The sequence below is a fragment of the Gekko japonicus genome, unplaced genomic scaffold (genome assembly GCF_001447785.1).
Source record: "Gekko japonicus isolate JY-2015 unplaced genomic scaffold, Gekko_japonicus_V1.1 scaffold1454, whole genome shotgun sequence".
Classification (NCBI taxonomy): Eukaryota; Metazoa; Chordata; class Lepidosauria; order Squamata; family Gekkonidae; genus Gekko; species Gekko japonicus.
This window is the reverse complement of record NW_015174884.1, coordinates 98,594-114,451: the sequence shown is the minus strand read 5'-3', so window position 1 is coordinate 114,451 and position 15,858 is coordinate 98,594. Positions and strand designations below refer to the sequence as shown.

The following is a 15,858-nucleotide window of genomic DNA, read 5'->3' as shown; positions in this document are numbered from 1 at the left end:
GGGAAAGCATTCTAACACAAATCAAAAGTGTTGCTAACCTAGACATCACACCCACGCCGGAAAACTTATTTTTGAACAGTTGGGTAGCTCAGGACTCTGCTCCTTCAGTGGTGGAGAGGGTCTCCATCCTGCTATTTGCAGCCAAAACTGTCATTGCAACCCACTGGAAAACAACAATAACACCTACAATTTCTCATTGGCACAAGAAACTGTGGGATTTGTATATTATGGCTAAACTCTCGGATAACCTTACGCGACTTGACAAGATTCCTGCCCAATCTTCTTTTATAGCTGTCTGGTTCCCTATATTGGAATACTTACAACAATTCGATGATATCCCTAAAGAGATAGACACTCTACATCTGTGGTAATGTGTATATAAGTATTGGTAATAAGCATGGCTCAATTAAGCATAGTACAACATCTATTATTCAAAATAGTTCTAAATGCCAAGAGTTGGAAATTTATAATTATATCTTGTGTATATTCATGCTACAACCTACGTAGTTAACTAATCATCCTTTATTGTAGCGTTCAGTAACAAGACTGTTTCACAACTGTTATGAAATTAATACACCACTTTGTATATGTATGTTATTATGTTATAAATGCAAAACTTAATAAAAATATATTGGGGAAAAAAAGAAAGACAGAATTTTGCTAGAAAGAGGCTGCTGAGAGGGGAGGAAATAAAGTTGCCAGCGTTAGGTATGGAAATTCCTGGAGATTTGAGGGGTGGAGCCCGGAGAGGGGACCTCAGACAGGTACAGTGCCATAGACTCCACCCTCCAAACCAGCCATTTGCTCCTGGGGAACTATTGTTGCCAATCTTGGCCCAGCAGCCATCAAACCATTCTCTTCAACCCCCTGCTGTGCAGCTGACTTTCCCCTAGGGTTGCCAATCTCCAGGTGGGACCTGGAGATCTCCCACTGCTACAATTGATCTCCAGATGACAGAGATCAGTTCCCCTAGAGAAAATGACTGCTTTAGGAGGGTAGACCCTATGACATTATACCTGCTGAGTCCTTCCGCCCCCCCCCCCCGCCCAATGCTGCCCTCTACAGAATCCACCCCCCAAACCTCCAGGTATTTCCCTCCTTAGAGCTGGCAACCCTACATTCCCCTCAGTGCCTGTTGGGAGTGGGTGGGGGGGGAGGGGAAGGGAGTGGGCGACCGGAGGCTTCTGCCTCCTGTCTCCGGTCCTGGAGTGGGGGGGGTGGAAACGGACCCGGCAGCCGGAGGCTTGCACCTCCAGTCGCCGGCCCTGGAGTGAGTGGGGTTGAGTGGGGGGAAACGGACCCTGCGGCCGGATGTCGGCCCTGGAGTGGGTGGGGGTGGGAGGGAAAACGGGCCTTGCGGCCGGAGGTGGAGCCTGAAGAGGGTGAGGTTTGAGGAGGGGTGGGACCTCAGACAGGTAGAATGCCATAGACCACCCTCCAGACCAGCCATTTCGTCCTGGGTAACAATTGTTGCCCATCTCCAGGTGAGGGCTAGAGATCACTCAAAATTACAACTGCTCTTCAGGTAGCAGAGATCAGTTCCTCTGGAGAAAACAGTGGACTCTGTCATTATACCCTGCTGAGGTCGCCACAGCAAATTGACACTGTTTGCCCAAAGCCAGAGCACTCTCCCAGAGCCTCTTTCTAGATCCCGTTGTATTTATTTCCACAACGGGCCTTATTTCTAGTTATTATATATAGATAATATTGACCACTGAGGAAGGCCCTTAGGAGCTGAAACGCGTTTGGTCTTCAGTTGTACATTATTTACCCACCATATGTATGTATAGAGGATAAGCTTTTATAGTCTGATCTTAGACAAAGTAATTTTTAATCAGGAAAGCTTTAAAATGTGTACACCTTAATAAATATTTGTACTTTTATATATATGGTTTAGCTTAGCCCTTTATGGTTCGTAGTCATATCCTGGGTTGAGTTCCCCCCCCCCTTTTCCCCCCAGTACTTATTCTATACCCATCTTATTCTGAAATTATTACGCTAAAATTATAAAAGCCCCACATTCAGTCCCAGAAATTGCAACAACTGATGCCTCTGAATACTAGAACCCCTTTTCCAATTAAAACCTGCAAATATGGGAACTTATTATTTACTCATACTTAGTGACTGGCTTCTCCCTATTAACACATTACATTAAGGTAATAAAATATACATGATGCAGTCCAGCTCTGTTATAATGAGCAGCAGTTTTCCACAGTGATTTAAATGAGAAACAGTTTGCATGCATAAGTTATCAGAATACTTTGTCATTTCAAGTCAAATTTTTAGAGATTTTAGAACTTTGGATAGCGGACTGCTTAGAGAAAGATGCAATACTGCACACATGTTGTGGTTAAAGCAAGGAGATTGTTTTCTCCAATCTAATAAGACCACTCACCGTAATAAGCATATTTGAAATGTATGCATTATACTAACACATAAACATATACATACATGTGAGCAGGATGTAGGATTGCTAGGTACCAATATTTCAAATACTCCAGAAAGATATAAATCTAGTGTTTCACTAGGAGTTATAATTTTATCTCTCTCTCCAGAGTAGGGTTGCCAGCCCCACTTTTGGTGGCTGCAATCCGCCCCCAGCCAGCTGGCTGGCAGGGGAAACCCCACCTCCAAATAGGGACATCGTCAGGCAAATTCCTCGACACGATGACATCACCTGGAAGTGACATCATTGCATTGGCAACGTCACACACAAACGCTCTGGTTTCGGGGCAAATGCTATGGTTTTGAAGCAAAAAAACCCATAGAATTTTTGCCCCAAAACCAGAGTGTTGCACTTCAGGGTGATGTCATCATGTTGGGACATCGCCTGACGACGTCCTGCCCACCCCTGGAATACCCCCCAAATCCCTCCACCGTGACAGTGAGGGAACCTGGCAAACCTACTCCAGAGAGTTCACGTGTTTTCATTGCTTTCATGCAGTCCTAACCAGAGTTAGGCCTAAGCCCTTTGACTTCAATCAACTTGTACAAGTGATTTAAATTCCACTTTGTAGGAATCAAGTTCCATTTTTAAAAAGTAGAGCTTTCTTCCAAAAGAATGTTTGCGATGGCAGTGGTAATTTACTAATTATGAGCAGCTGTGTTAGGATAAGCCATATTTCTATGAATAGCCTTTTTATACAGTTGAGAAGGTTTGTTTCCATACAGCAAACTTACATGATTCATCCTATAAGGAAATTCCTTTGGAAAGGCATACGAAAACCTAGTTTTCACTGCAGTGAAGAAAAATCAAAAGATTTTAAATAAATGATAAAACAAAACCAATATGCTTATTTCTGTTTCAACACAAAACCCTACACACAAGAGCCTACCTACGCCCTGGGGGACAGACCTATGGTTGGGAGAGGAAACTTTTATGGGCAGATATACAAAATGTTTTCTCTCTAATTCTGGATCAGATGTTGACAGTAGTGTTTTATATTTAAAAGTACAAGAAAAAGTGGCACCTTTTGTGGCATATATTATAGATTAGACTACAAAATCCAACTGCAATAAGCACATAGAAAACACGGCTGAATAGATTGAACGTTACTAAATGGACCAAAACAAAAAAGAGCACCTTCTCCTGTCAGTATATGGAAGATCACAGCAATGTCATGTGAGACATGAGGTTTAGATCTAGATGATCTACAATGACAGTTGGGTGGTCATGTGACACTAGAGTTGCATCATATCTGTAAGTGTCACAGTGACTAAGCAATTGTACAGTACTGGGATGTGATTGGTCAGTATATATATATATATTGTAACAAGTTCTTAGTCCAGCACTGCCTATATGGTTACGGCTGTTATGCAAAGCACTTTGTCGGTCAAGATCCCGAATTGCTACAAGCTGTGTATGTATAAAGTCTCTGTAAATAAACTGTACATATTCTACTACAAACAACTCTGCTATTTTCCAGCTTCAAACACCGTCATCTCCCTCCTTTATTGAATTTTTAAATGAAATTTCAAAAGTATATACTACCATGGAAACATTCATCAGCCTATAGAAATTAATTTCACATTATGTGTATAAATAACTAACTTTCGGGGGGGGGACAGAACCTAAAAGTAACAGAGCTATTAAGAATAACATATTCATTTTCATCTCTTCTGGAATTGGAAACTGACTCTGCTGGAGAAATGTATATCGAGAACACTTGTACTCCATAAGCTGACAATAAATAGCATTGCTAACAAGCATTATCTGATGACAGCTTCCTACGAAAGGAACAAATCATTTTAGCTATGGAATTGCTCACAGAATTTATACTTACATACAGAAGTAGCAGCAGATATCAACCTTGTGTTTGAGACCACACCAAATTCCTAAAGGAAGAAACAGAAGTCACACAGGAAGGCATGCTCTGCACTACTGCCATATCTGTGACTGGGACAGTCATTTAAGATAGGTAAAAGTCTCCTGAAAGAAATGTGGGCCAAAGGGTCCCCTTTCCATGCTAAGCTGCTAGCACCATGGGAAAAGTCAAGCCAACCCATGTTCAACTCCACTCCAGCCCAAGATGAATGGTGTTAACAGGATCTTCCCCAATTCCCTTGCCCACCTGTAGTTGCTGATGCACTTCAACTATAGTTTTCTCCTCAGGCAAGATATCTATGTTTTTTTCTTTCCTTCTAGCAGAATCCTTGTCACTTGCAATACTACTAGAGAAAGGCCATTTTGATGGCAGACTGCTGTCACTAAAGGGCAGACCAAGCAACCTGTATTAGAAACCCTGTTTGCTCGTGGGACAGAGGCCATCATCATACTTTTATGCCAGCAGGATGACCATTCTTATAAAGGCTGGGGGAAGTATTCCCCTGGTGGAGGGGTGTAACTGCACTTTGCAAAATCCCAACAGTTGGGACTACGAAAAATTAGTTATTTGGCCAACCCAATGATAGATTAAAGTAAGAACGACTCATTGCCATTATGGAGTCTCTTCCTTTTCCAGAAGAAAACCTTCTCCAACGTTAAACGACTTCTCCTTAGGATCCTCATACAACTAATTCTAAATACGGTCCTAGAACGCAGATCAAGAAATCTACAAAACGGACCATGAGCACAAAATAGAATTTTTCAACAAACCTGGGGAAATATCCAGGTTTGCTGGAGAATCTTTAAGAAATGGAAATGAAGTTTGCAAAAGCTCCCAATCCAGAGAGAAGCATTGTCTGCAGTTGCACAGATAGCATACAGGAACCAGATCTTGGCATGCTACAGTGGGCAGGAGTGATGGAGGCTTGTGTTAAGGGGGAAGAAGATAGGCATACAGGGAGAAAGGACTGCCAAGCCAGGCTGAGAAGAGAAGGAAGGAAGGAAGGAAGAAAGGTGGATTGTTGCTGCCAGTGTTGCCAATGCCAGGTATCATAAAAACTGGCAGTTAGCACAGCAGTGGCTTGGGAAAGGCAGCAAAGGAGGAGTTTTCGGCATCCATCTACAGTTGCCAGCCCCACCAGGGACAGAAGACAAAAAATGGTGGACAGGAGGAATGGGAGCAAGAGAAGGCAAACCTACTGCTTTTTCCTTTATTTCTCCAGTGCCTGTCCCCATATAGGAGATAAAGTGAACAAGCAGCAGCAGCCAGGAGGAAGCAGTGGGGGGCCCTTCTTCCTTCCCCACTTGCTGTACAAGCCCCTGACAGAGAGAAAAAGCGGGAAAGCCAGGGCAGCTTTGAAAAGGAGAAGGCAGCAGCACCCCCTCACCCTCACCACACAAGTTCCCCACAGGACCCATTTGTTAAGGTTTATTTCCTATTTCCATAATAATAATAGACTTTATAACACAGTACCACTTCTTACCTCTACTTTGGATGCCAAAAACACACATGTGGGAGCCATCAATACTGGATCTATACTTTTTAGGGAATATCTGAAAAGTTACAATATAAAACGTTAGCCAGTAGAAGGAGTTAAGCATCAAGAGTACTATAGGGTCCTCCAACAAAGTTACAGTCATGAACCTAAAAGATTTGTATCTTAGAAAGAAGGACAACATAGTTGTGGACTTATAAACTTAGCAAACCTCCTAGTGGCAAGGTGAATTGCCTTACCTGGCATAGAACCTCTTGAAGTAGACAGTAGCTGTGGCAATAACTTGTTGTCTTAGTTTCAGATGTTCACCTAAGGCCTGGATAACTTACAAACAAAAAGAAAAAAATTAAACTGAGTACAGCTTTGAAAGTGTTGAAGTTTATCAGCAGTATTGTGGTGGCTTATGTTCGCCCCAAAGTAAAAAGGGTACAAGAAACAATTACAGAATCTAACAAAGTAATAACAACATTCTCCTAGACCATAGCCTAGGAGTCTTTGACAACCCCAGCAGTAACCTGACTTCTTTAAAACAACAACATTGGCAGTAGGTCGTGTGTGTGTGTGTGTGTGTGTGTGTGTGTGTGTGTATATATTCTCTGCAAGTACTTCAACAACACAGAGCTTTTTCTTTAGCTAGATTTAATGCCATGCCATCTGTGATTTTATATGGCAGATTTTAAAAAATAGCACATTTGACTAGACATTGTCCTTGTAACACCAATTGCATTGAGAAAATCCCACATATTTTCCTCTATTATTCGTTCTATGTAGATATTCATTTTAAATACTTAAGCTCTATTTTAGCTATGTCTGGCCTCTCCGATTCCTATAAGGTTTACTGTCTTTTGAATGATTCCTACTCTGTTATAACTGAGAAGGTGGCAAAGTTCTTACAGTTCGCCATACAGCTGTGCCAGGAGAAGCTTCAGAAATAACTGAGGATATTATCCAATTGTACTGTAATATATTCTTATTTTTATTCCTTTTGTATCCTGTTGTCAAGATATTCCCCCTTTAAAAACTGTAAGTGGTTGCTGTAGCCAGACAGTAAGGCACTAGGATGTAGTTAGCAAAGTAGGTCAGCTAAGTGACATCTGTATCTTATTAAGGGCTATTGTAAGCTAGTGCACCTGGCAACTGTCAGAGTATGCAATGACTCAGGTAGATCTTGACAGTTCTCCATCTAAGTCAGCCACGTGTGAACTTCCAGTTAGCTCATGATTGGCTGACAGCTGGCCAGCTATTTAGTGGGAGCCAAGGCAAGGCCAGTTAGCAGACGTATGCTTGCCAGAGAGAAGCATCTAGCCATTATGCTGTACTGCTCACGGTTGCTGGAGTGGAAGGCCGGGGTGGACAGCACGGGGTGCATCGGACCAGATGGACTGCTAATCCCAGGCACCAGCCAGTCTCTATGTTTGTTGCTGCTTAGAGCCAAGTGCTCAGGGAAGTATAGAGTTAGCTTAGTTAGCTTTTGTGTTTCTTTGTTTGTTCTATGTACATTTTCCTTGTCCCCAACTTGTGTGTTTTTATTGTTTGTAATAAACTTATGTATTATTTTAATTGGACAGAATTGCTGACCTGTATATTTGGCTAATTGGTATTATTAGTAAAAAGGGAAACCAAACAGTTATTATCTTTCCTACTCACGTTATGCTGGTTTATATGACCCTGAAGTAAGGTAAACACTCTGTAGTCTCTGTGGTGGCTTGGAAAGTAGCCAATAAGACAGAGGCGGAAGGGCAGGTCGTGACACCTGTACATCTTAATTGTTATATGCCAGTAAAGACTGATTGAGAAGCCAATGGTTTTGCACTTAAATCTGGGTCCAAGTACAGCATACTATCAGCTAGAGCAAGTTTGTTTAAATTCAGGCAAATAGTTCTTTATGCCCAACTCATAAACGTAATTCCTTCAAGTCATTTAAACCTCAAAGATCAGAACAAAGAGGCATCTGGTAGATGTGGGCAATATCTCAAAAACAAAAGGAAAACACTAACTTTATGTATAACCTATGGAAATTTTAATTCACTCTAGAGAAGTCCCAGTAACTGCAATGGCAGTACCCCAGAGTACATGGTTAACTACAGCAAGAGCAAAGAGCTTGACTGAATAAAATCCAAGCATCCCAATTTATGTTGAAACGTAGCCTCCAATGTTAAAATACCTCATAAAATGGATGTTATCTGTCCAACAAATTACACTGCCAGTATCAATATGGTCACTGGATTTGGCAGAGGCAGCAGGTGTTTGAAGAATGACATATTTAGTCTAGGGAAAGGGAGCAGGGCGAGAGAGACCAGGGAAAGTAGTCAGCTGCTTCATCACTAGCCTTGCCTGCCAGTTGGCCAAGAAACAGCCCTGGTGTCAGCTGTGCAGGTAGCTCTTGTTTGGCCTTCCAGGCAAAGGAGAAGTGCCAAGCATGTCAGAAGTATACGTCTGGGACACCGAGCAGAGGTGGAAGTACAGAATGAAACATAAGGTGATCACTTGGTATTTTTCCTGAATTCCCTCATCCATTCTTAATTTGAATATGGCAGTGCTATGTCACTACCCTGCCATTTTCAAATAGTGCTGCAAGTTATGCCCTTTTACTTTACGCATCCATGCACAGATTTTTTTTAAAAGGCTGGCAGCCAAACAAGGAATCTGCACACAGGATAAATGGCTAAAGAAACAATTGTTACAATTGTGACCTACCTGAGGCCATATTGTAATATCATCAGTATACGATAAAACAAATAGACATTTCTGAAATATATTCAGAGAGTAAATTCAGACAGAATATATTCAGAGTAAAACAATATATTGATTAGCAGCAGTACAAATGTTTTTACTGAGCACTAGCAGTTTGTATCCAAAACCACCAATTCTCTATGCCATCATAATTTCACAAAGAGCTATGAAAGTAGTGCCATTGCTAAGAATGTAAACTGAGCGCCAGGACATTCCCCCACCGCCATGCAGATCTTAGGTTGGAGCCAGACAGGTCTTTGTTCAACTCCCCCCCCCCCTTATTACAGCCCTATCTCACATGGCTTTTGCCCATGAAGGTCCCATGATCCCCAGGCATAGTCTTTTTGGTAATCAGAGGCAACTCCTTCCTCTCTTTTTCACCAGAGAACTGGTGGTTGGATCCAACCCCTCATCTTAACTCAAATCTTCTGCACAGTCCAAAACTGCAATACTATGCAGAGTTATACCCTTCTGAGCCCACTGATTTAATGGACTTAGAAGGATGTAACTCTGCTTAGGACTGTGTTAGGACAGTGTATCTACTCTGTTACATGGGTATGTCCATTTTTATGTGCTAAGGTTAATTTTACATGAATGCTTTTCCTTTTATTTTTGTTAGCACAGTCAAAATATCCATGGATCTCTCTTCTTCCTTAGGTATCCTCCCAAGAATGTGATATGAGAGAGGCATAAGATCCACATCATATATTATCATTGGCCACCTGATGTTTCAGCTGAGCGTGTGGAATTTGGTCTCCAAATACAATATCCTAAAGACAGAGCACCTTACTGATGCTGCCCTCTGTTGTCACACTATAACTCACAACAAAAGTAGAAGAGAAATTAAACAGTTCAGCTGACCTATCTTCTTCCAGTTTCCTAATACTATGGAATTTCTTCCATTTGATTTAGACCTGCCATTTTAGCAGGCCTGAATTCACGCCTCTGGCCACGTCTCCCTTCACAACCAGAATAAATCACAATATTAAATCTATCAGTCCATGAAACAGGAGGCAAGAAAAACTCCCAGAGTCCAAAGAGCAAAAATATGAAAATAACGAAACCAAAATCCAATAAAATCAGTGGTTGGCATGATGTATGCTTTCTTTATTTATAATCTCATTTACATATTCTAGTGTTTTCTATATAATTATGATGGGGGGCATTACTTCAAACAGGCACATGGCAACCAGAAGTCTCTGATTTATTTTTTTAATAATGCATGAACCACTAATATACGAGGCTGTGTAAAGAACGATCAGTATCTTCAATGATCATTCTCTACAGGTACCAGTCTTCTGACTGAAGAGAAATAAGAAGTTAATTTCAGGTCCCGATGAAACCTTTGTATCCCAGCCAATGATCACTCAATGTTGACTTTTGAGAACTTTATTTAAAATTACTCTAGTTATCATTGAACAGATAAAAAACAAGATTCACAAGTATACAGGGAACACTATAAAATGTAAATGAGATTATAAATAAAAAACATACAAGTGATACCTTCTTCAACTTAACCTGCATTTAAAAATGAAGTACAATTTCTAAAATTCTTACCAAACATTTTCAGAAAAGATAAGACAGATTCACTGAAACCCAGAATTGACCTGTTCAGATGCCTGTTCAGAGTGTGGCTGTCTTATATAGACATGTGAGCCTCCTATTACTTTGTTAAACTATCTAATTTGTTTTCTCTAGAGGTGTGATGTTAGACACCTCTGAGCATTCTAAAGAATAAATGTTGCAAATTCTGTTCCATTTGTCCTGAGATTTATTCTGGGCATAAAGCCATTGATTCATATGTTGTTCTTTTCAAGGCTGAAAACTGTAAGTTAGCAAGAACAGTGGGAAAAAAGAGTGGGTGCAGATTTACACAAAAACCTAAAACCAAACTCTTAGGCATACTGTGTCCCAAACAATGGTTTAAAAGTTAAAATCCACAACACTGCCATCGAAGCCTCAGTCTCAGCACTTAGTAAAAGGAAATGGCATCTAGGACATCATGATATCTCAACAAAAAAGAAGGTAGCAACAGAAGAAGTGGAACAATACATCAAACAGGGAAACCGTATCAGAACAAAACTGTACAAACAGCGAGTCACATCAGAAAGTTCTTCAGGAAACTGAAACACAACTTCCGGTTTATGGTGACAAGCAGGCAGATGCATCTCCCGGATGTCCCGGGGATGCAATCTGCACACCAGTGTGTAGGAGGGGGTGCAATGGGTCACGACCAGTGTTCCCTCTAAGCTGAGTTAGTGTGAGCTAGCTCACAGTTTTTTAGCCTCTGGCTCACACATTTTTGTCTCAGCTCAGGAGGGATGGCTCCAGAGCAGACTAATTTATGCAGTAGCCAAATCGCTTGCTCACAACTTTAACGCCAGTAGCTCACAAAGTAGAAGTTTTGCTCACAAGACTCCACAGCTTAGAGGGAACATTGGTCACAACCCCCCCCCCTAGGAGCCTTGGCAAAAGGCTCCTAGCCAGGAGGCTTTTCAGGGGCGACCTCTTCACCGGTGTGATGCCGGAGAATTGAGGCGCTCCTCTGCCCCGAAGGTCCTGCCACTGAGTCCGTATGGAATTAGCATGGCTGACCGGAACAAGCATTGGAGATCGGGTGAGAAAAACCGATACCGAGCATGGCCGGATGGCCGGCAACGAACTGTGAGTCGGGCTGAAGCGAGCATGAAGATTTAAAAAGAAAGCTGCCCCCCTTTAAGTAGCGACAAAAAGCGAGCGGGGGAAGGCCCCCCCAAACGCATAAATGAAAACACGGAAATAATAGGGGGGAGCAGAAAAATAAGCATCTAAATCGGTTTTAAGAGACTTACCAGAGCGCAGATAAGCGTATGGGCGAATATCAGAGACTTTAGCAACTTTTAGAAAAGTAAACAATCCAAAAAGGTGGCGGGGAAGAAACCAGATAAAGACAAACTGTTGAAAGCAAAACTAGTGGGCAGTCCTCGAACGGAAGAGACCACTAAGCTTTCTAAAATGTTGGCAGATTCCTTGCACCCTCTGCTGGATGAGATGACTAATATTAAGCAACAATTATCAACAATTGGTCAGAGTTTGGCTTCAAAGGCAGCTACAACTGACTAAATCTCTAAATGCAACGGAGCAAATGGCAGAGAAGGAAATGGACGCCAATACTAAAAAAGTCAAGAAAAAGGTGCAAAAGCTGGAAATGAAACAAGCTACAGAAGAGTCACAACTTTTACAGCTGCAAATGGAGAAAGCAAATTTGGCCCTACGGTTCCAAGGGGTCCCGGAATCTAAAGGAGAGAATCTGAAGCAATTGTTGAGTGATGCAATAGCTCCAATGACAGATTTGACAGCGGAATATCTTTACAGCGAGATGGATGTGGTCTACAGGTCCTATTCCTTATACATCAAGAAAAATAATCTGCCTAGGGAAATAGTAGTCAGATTCTCGAAGAGACATGTAAGAGATTTCATTTTGAAAGCAACTACGGGAGCACCCTTGAAAATCAGGGACAATAATATCAGGATCTTAGAAGACATTCCATTTGAAATAAGACAGAAGAGAAAGAAATATAAAGACTTGACTCTTTTTTTTACAAACAAATGGCATCAGTTACAGATGGTTAATTCCAGAAGGTGTCATTTTCAAGCTCCAGGCTAAAAAAGAAAAGACTGACTCTGTTCCTAAAGCACGTGAGTTTCTGATAACACAGCTGGGGGAACCAGCGGAGGACAAGAAGGAAGAAGAAGAAAGCAAATCGGATGGCGAGTTAGGCTCGGTGTCTTCTGATGAGGACTCTCTCTCTGGAAAGGGGGCGGCAGCCCCCAAAAGTCCATATAAATTGAGGAAAAGAAAAGATAAAGGCTGAAGGACTCTGAATTGTGCCTGAAAATTTAGTAATAATTTTGGGATGCTCTGAGGGTTTCATTTAACAGATAAATGGATGGTTAAAAGGTAAATAATTTAGCATAACCGACTATGTTCAATGTATTACTAGCATTTTAGATTAACATTGAGATAAGCTGAAGATTCTTTCAGATCTTCTACTCTTGGGGTTTTAGTTATTAGTGGGTTTCTTTTCTTTCTCCTTAGATGTAGTTTCCCCTCCCATATTTTCAGTTATAGTTTGTAGTGTTGTGAAAAAAACAAAACCAATTAAAAACTCCCCTCAGTGGATTCAAAAAAAAAAAAAAAAAAGGAAACTGAAACACATATGACAGTAACCCCAATGCAAGATAAACATGTAAATACCTCCTAGGCAAGCCACTATTCTATATCACCATCTACAATATGGGGATAATAGTTCCAACTGACTTAAAAGTTTGTCTTAAGCATCAGGAAAATGCTAGAAATGAAACAGTCAGAACATTCAAAATGTGATATATAATATCACTAATCATATCAACTATGCACTACATGCAGTACAAAACAAGCCAAACATATATACACATTCATCACTTCAGGACTACTATATTGTTAAGGCACGTTGGCTAATAAATCCAAAAGCAGCAACATTTTAACACAGCGTTAAGGCATTTTTACAACTGATTCAAGCAGAGCACAGCTAATTTATATAAAAATATTTTGTGATCAGATTTTGCAAAATGCTGGTATTTGTAATACAAGCAAGAGATCTGGAAAAGAAACTTGACTGCTAAAGCAAGAGCTGAGAACTCTGATGACTTTTCCAAAAGCTTTGAAAAACTACTCTCTTGTTTATGTTTAAGAAACAAGAATAATAATATATGTCCTTCTGCACTGCAATAGAGAACTTAAACCAATATACTCAATGTATTCAAATTGAGTTCTATGTAAGGGGTCATTCAGACTACAGCCTTAATTTGATTTGAAGAGTTGCATCCTGTAGACTTTGACACTTATCCAATTTAGCTCGTGTACAAGTCCTATCTTTTTAGACTTACTGCACATTGCTTACAGGTTGTTGCACCTGAATAAAGGCTTATAGGACTAGCACCTAAACATGAACATGCAATAAAGCACTGCTGTTTAGTGGCAGAACCCATGTTTTGTATGCACAAGGGTCTAGAAAGAAAGTGTATGGACATATGCATACCTTAAGACGAAAGGACAACTATGAAGTCCTGAACAATTAAGTGTTTTTTCAGTTATTATACTACATTAGAAGGGAATGTTAAGACTTCAGGAAAGCTTATGTTCAAGGGTTCCAGTACTGCAATGGCTCATTCCACTAAGTGGTATTCATTTAAATGATATTCATTTGTCATTTAAGAAATTAGCACAAACTTACATAACAGCATTATAAATCAGAAAGGCAAGTTAAAATGTAAACTATTTTACCATTTGTAAAAAATATTTGAAGCTTCCAATATTCTTCTTCTGCCAAAAATTTTAAATCCTTTTGACGTTCCTTCAACAGATCTTGTTTATCCAAAATCCATTGTAAGCTACCGGGGAGGGGAAGGGGGGGGGAGAGAGAGAAACAGCTTAAAAAGATATTACGCAATGTAAATACATCATCTGTAATAGGATGCTACAAGGAATAGCATTCTTTCAGCTTCCATTATATACCCTATGCCAGAATGACAAAACTATCCCAAGATGGGTAGTCAGGTTAGTTTGTGTGTAGCAGTAGCAGTAGAAAAGAGCAAGAGTCCAGTAGCATCTTAAATACTACCAAAATATGTGGCAGGGGATGAGCTTTCGTGAGTTACTATCTGAAGAAGTGAGCAGTGACTCTCAAAAGCTCATACCCTGCTACTAGATTCTTGCTTTTTTCTAGAACTATCCCAGTTATTCTGAGACAGGAAACAGACACCTTAACCACCTGCACAAACTCAAGGTTTGTTTTATCAATACAGCATCATGGCTTCTAATGCTGTGTGTAGTTACTGCGTATTGCCCACCCAAACATTTGTTTCCTAGCACAGAAATCTCAGTATTAGGTATGTATAATTATATTTATGCCTCAAACATCATGAGCTTAAGTATAGGAAGTTATCACTTTAACATGTGGAATCCACTGCCACAGCAATAGTCATTAATTTAGCTGACTTTAGAAGGGACTAGACAGGTTCATGGAGGATAGTTCCATCAATAGCTATTAGCTACACCAGTTAAGTCGAACCTCCATGTTCAGAGCTAATAACCTTCTGAACACACACTTGTGGCCTTCAAGAGCATCTGGTTGGCCACTACTGAGACAGGGTGTTTAACTAAAAGGACCATTAGTCTGCTCCAGTATGGTTGTTTACTATGCACTTGTTCCACAGATCTTTAAAACCAATAAGCATAATACTCTTCAATATGAAGAACACAGTATATTTTCCATACAAAGCAGCTAGTTCTTTTTGCTATAATTAGAAACAGGTAACCTTTCCCTTTCTGTGAAGTCATAATAAGCATAAATACATTTTCAGACCTAGTCGTACTGTTAAAGCCTCACACTTCAAACATGTCCATTCCATCCACGTTCCAAATACCCACTATACATAATACCTCAGTCCTCATTCACTACACAAAACAAACTGCACCTGCCCCCTTTACGCCGTCCCCCTTGCCCGCACCGATTAAGCCACACAACCTCCTCTTCCCATCCTCCAGGGCACCCAAAGCCGGGAGAAAGGGCCAAGAAATCACTCACTAGTGCGAGCTCTGCCAAAAATTCCCTGCCATTTAGAGGAGTCGGGGAAGCTTTTTCTCCTTTCTGCTTGCTCAGGAGGACCGTAGCAACCCCAGTCCCCAATGCAACAGGCTCTTCTTTTCCCTCTCCAGGACAAGGAACCGCTTGCGAAGCAGGAAGGAGGCTGCAAAAGCGGCAACACTGATAGAGACAGTAACCTGCGCCCCGGTCTTGTGTGCTGCACTCAACTGCGCCCCGGCTGCACTCAACTGCCTGGCAAATCAGTTCCCAGGCAACAAAGTTCCCCCTATGGATATCAACAGGGCAGACCACCTCCTCCCTGCCGGTCGTCGACCCTAGACTGGATTTGATCATAAAAGGCTTCTTACAACAACAAGAATATTTTGTCAAGAAATGTGCCTTCATTTTTCATGTGTTCCCGCAAGGATGTGTTTCCACCAGATTGTATTGTAAACTGTCTCACAGATGTGTATATGGAAGGGCAAGGTATAAACATTTTATAAAAATAAAATATACCAGGAAAGTGTGAAATGCTTAGCTCAGGGAAGATCCTTCATTGCAAATGCTCAGGGAAGATCCTTCATTGCTTTTGCATTCCATTGAGAAAAATGCTGCCTCTGAAAGTTCATGTCACAACAAATGTACAATTAATGCTGTGATGCTTTCAAATCGTTTTGTGCAAGGGCTACATGTGAGC

General features: G+C 41.0%; 1 protein-coding gene across 1 annotated transcript in view; it reads right to left on the bottom strand.

Annotated features, from left to right (window-relative positions):
- Positions 1 to 15,363, bottom strand: part of CCNC (cyclin C) — a 28,613-nt gene extending 13,250 nt beyond the window's left edge. The window contains exons 1-6 of the mRNA XM_015424907.1: positions 15,162 to 15,363; positions 13,859 to 13,965; positions 6,060 to 6,144; positions 5,809 to 5,878; positions 4,284 to 4,335; positions 3,181 to 3,236 (exon numbers count right to left, since the gene is read on the bottom strand). Of these exons, the coding sequence (XP_015280393.1) occupies positions 3,181 to 3,236; positions 4,284 to 4,335; positions 5,809 to 5,878; positions 6,060 to 6,144; positions 13,859 to 13,965; positions 15,162 to 15,193 (402 nt within the window). The 5' untranslated portion in view covers positions 15,194 to 15,363. The remainder of the gene's footprint in view (positions 1 to 3,180; positions 3,237 to 4,283; positions 4,336 to 5,808; positions 5,879 to 6,059; positions 6,145 to 13,858; positions 13,966 to 15,161) is intronic.
- Positions 15,364 to 15,858: the final 495 nt, after the last annotated feature.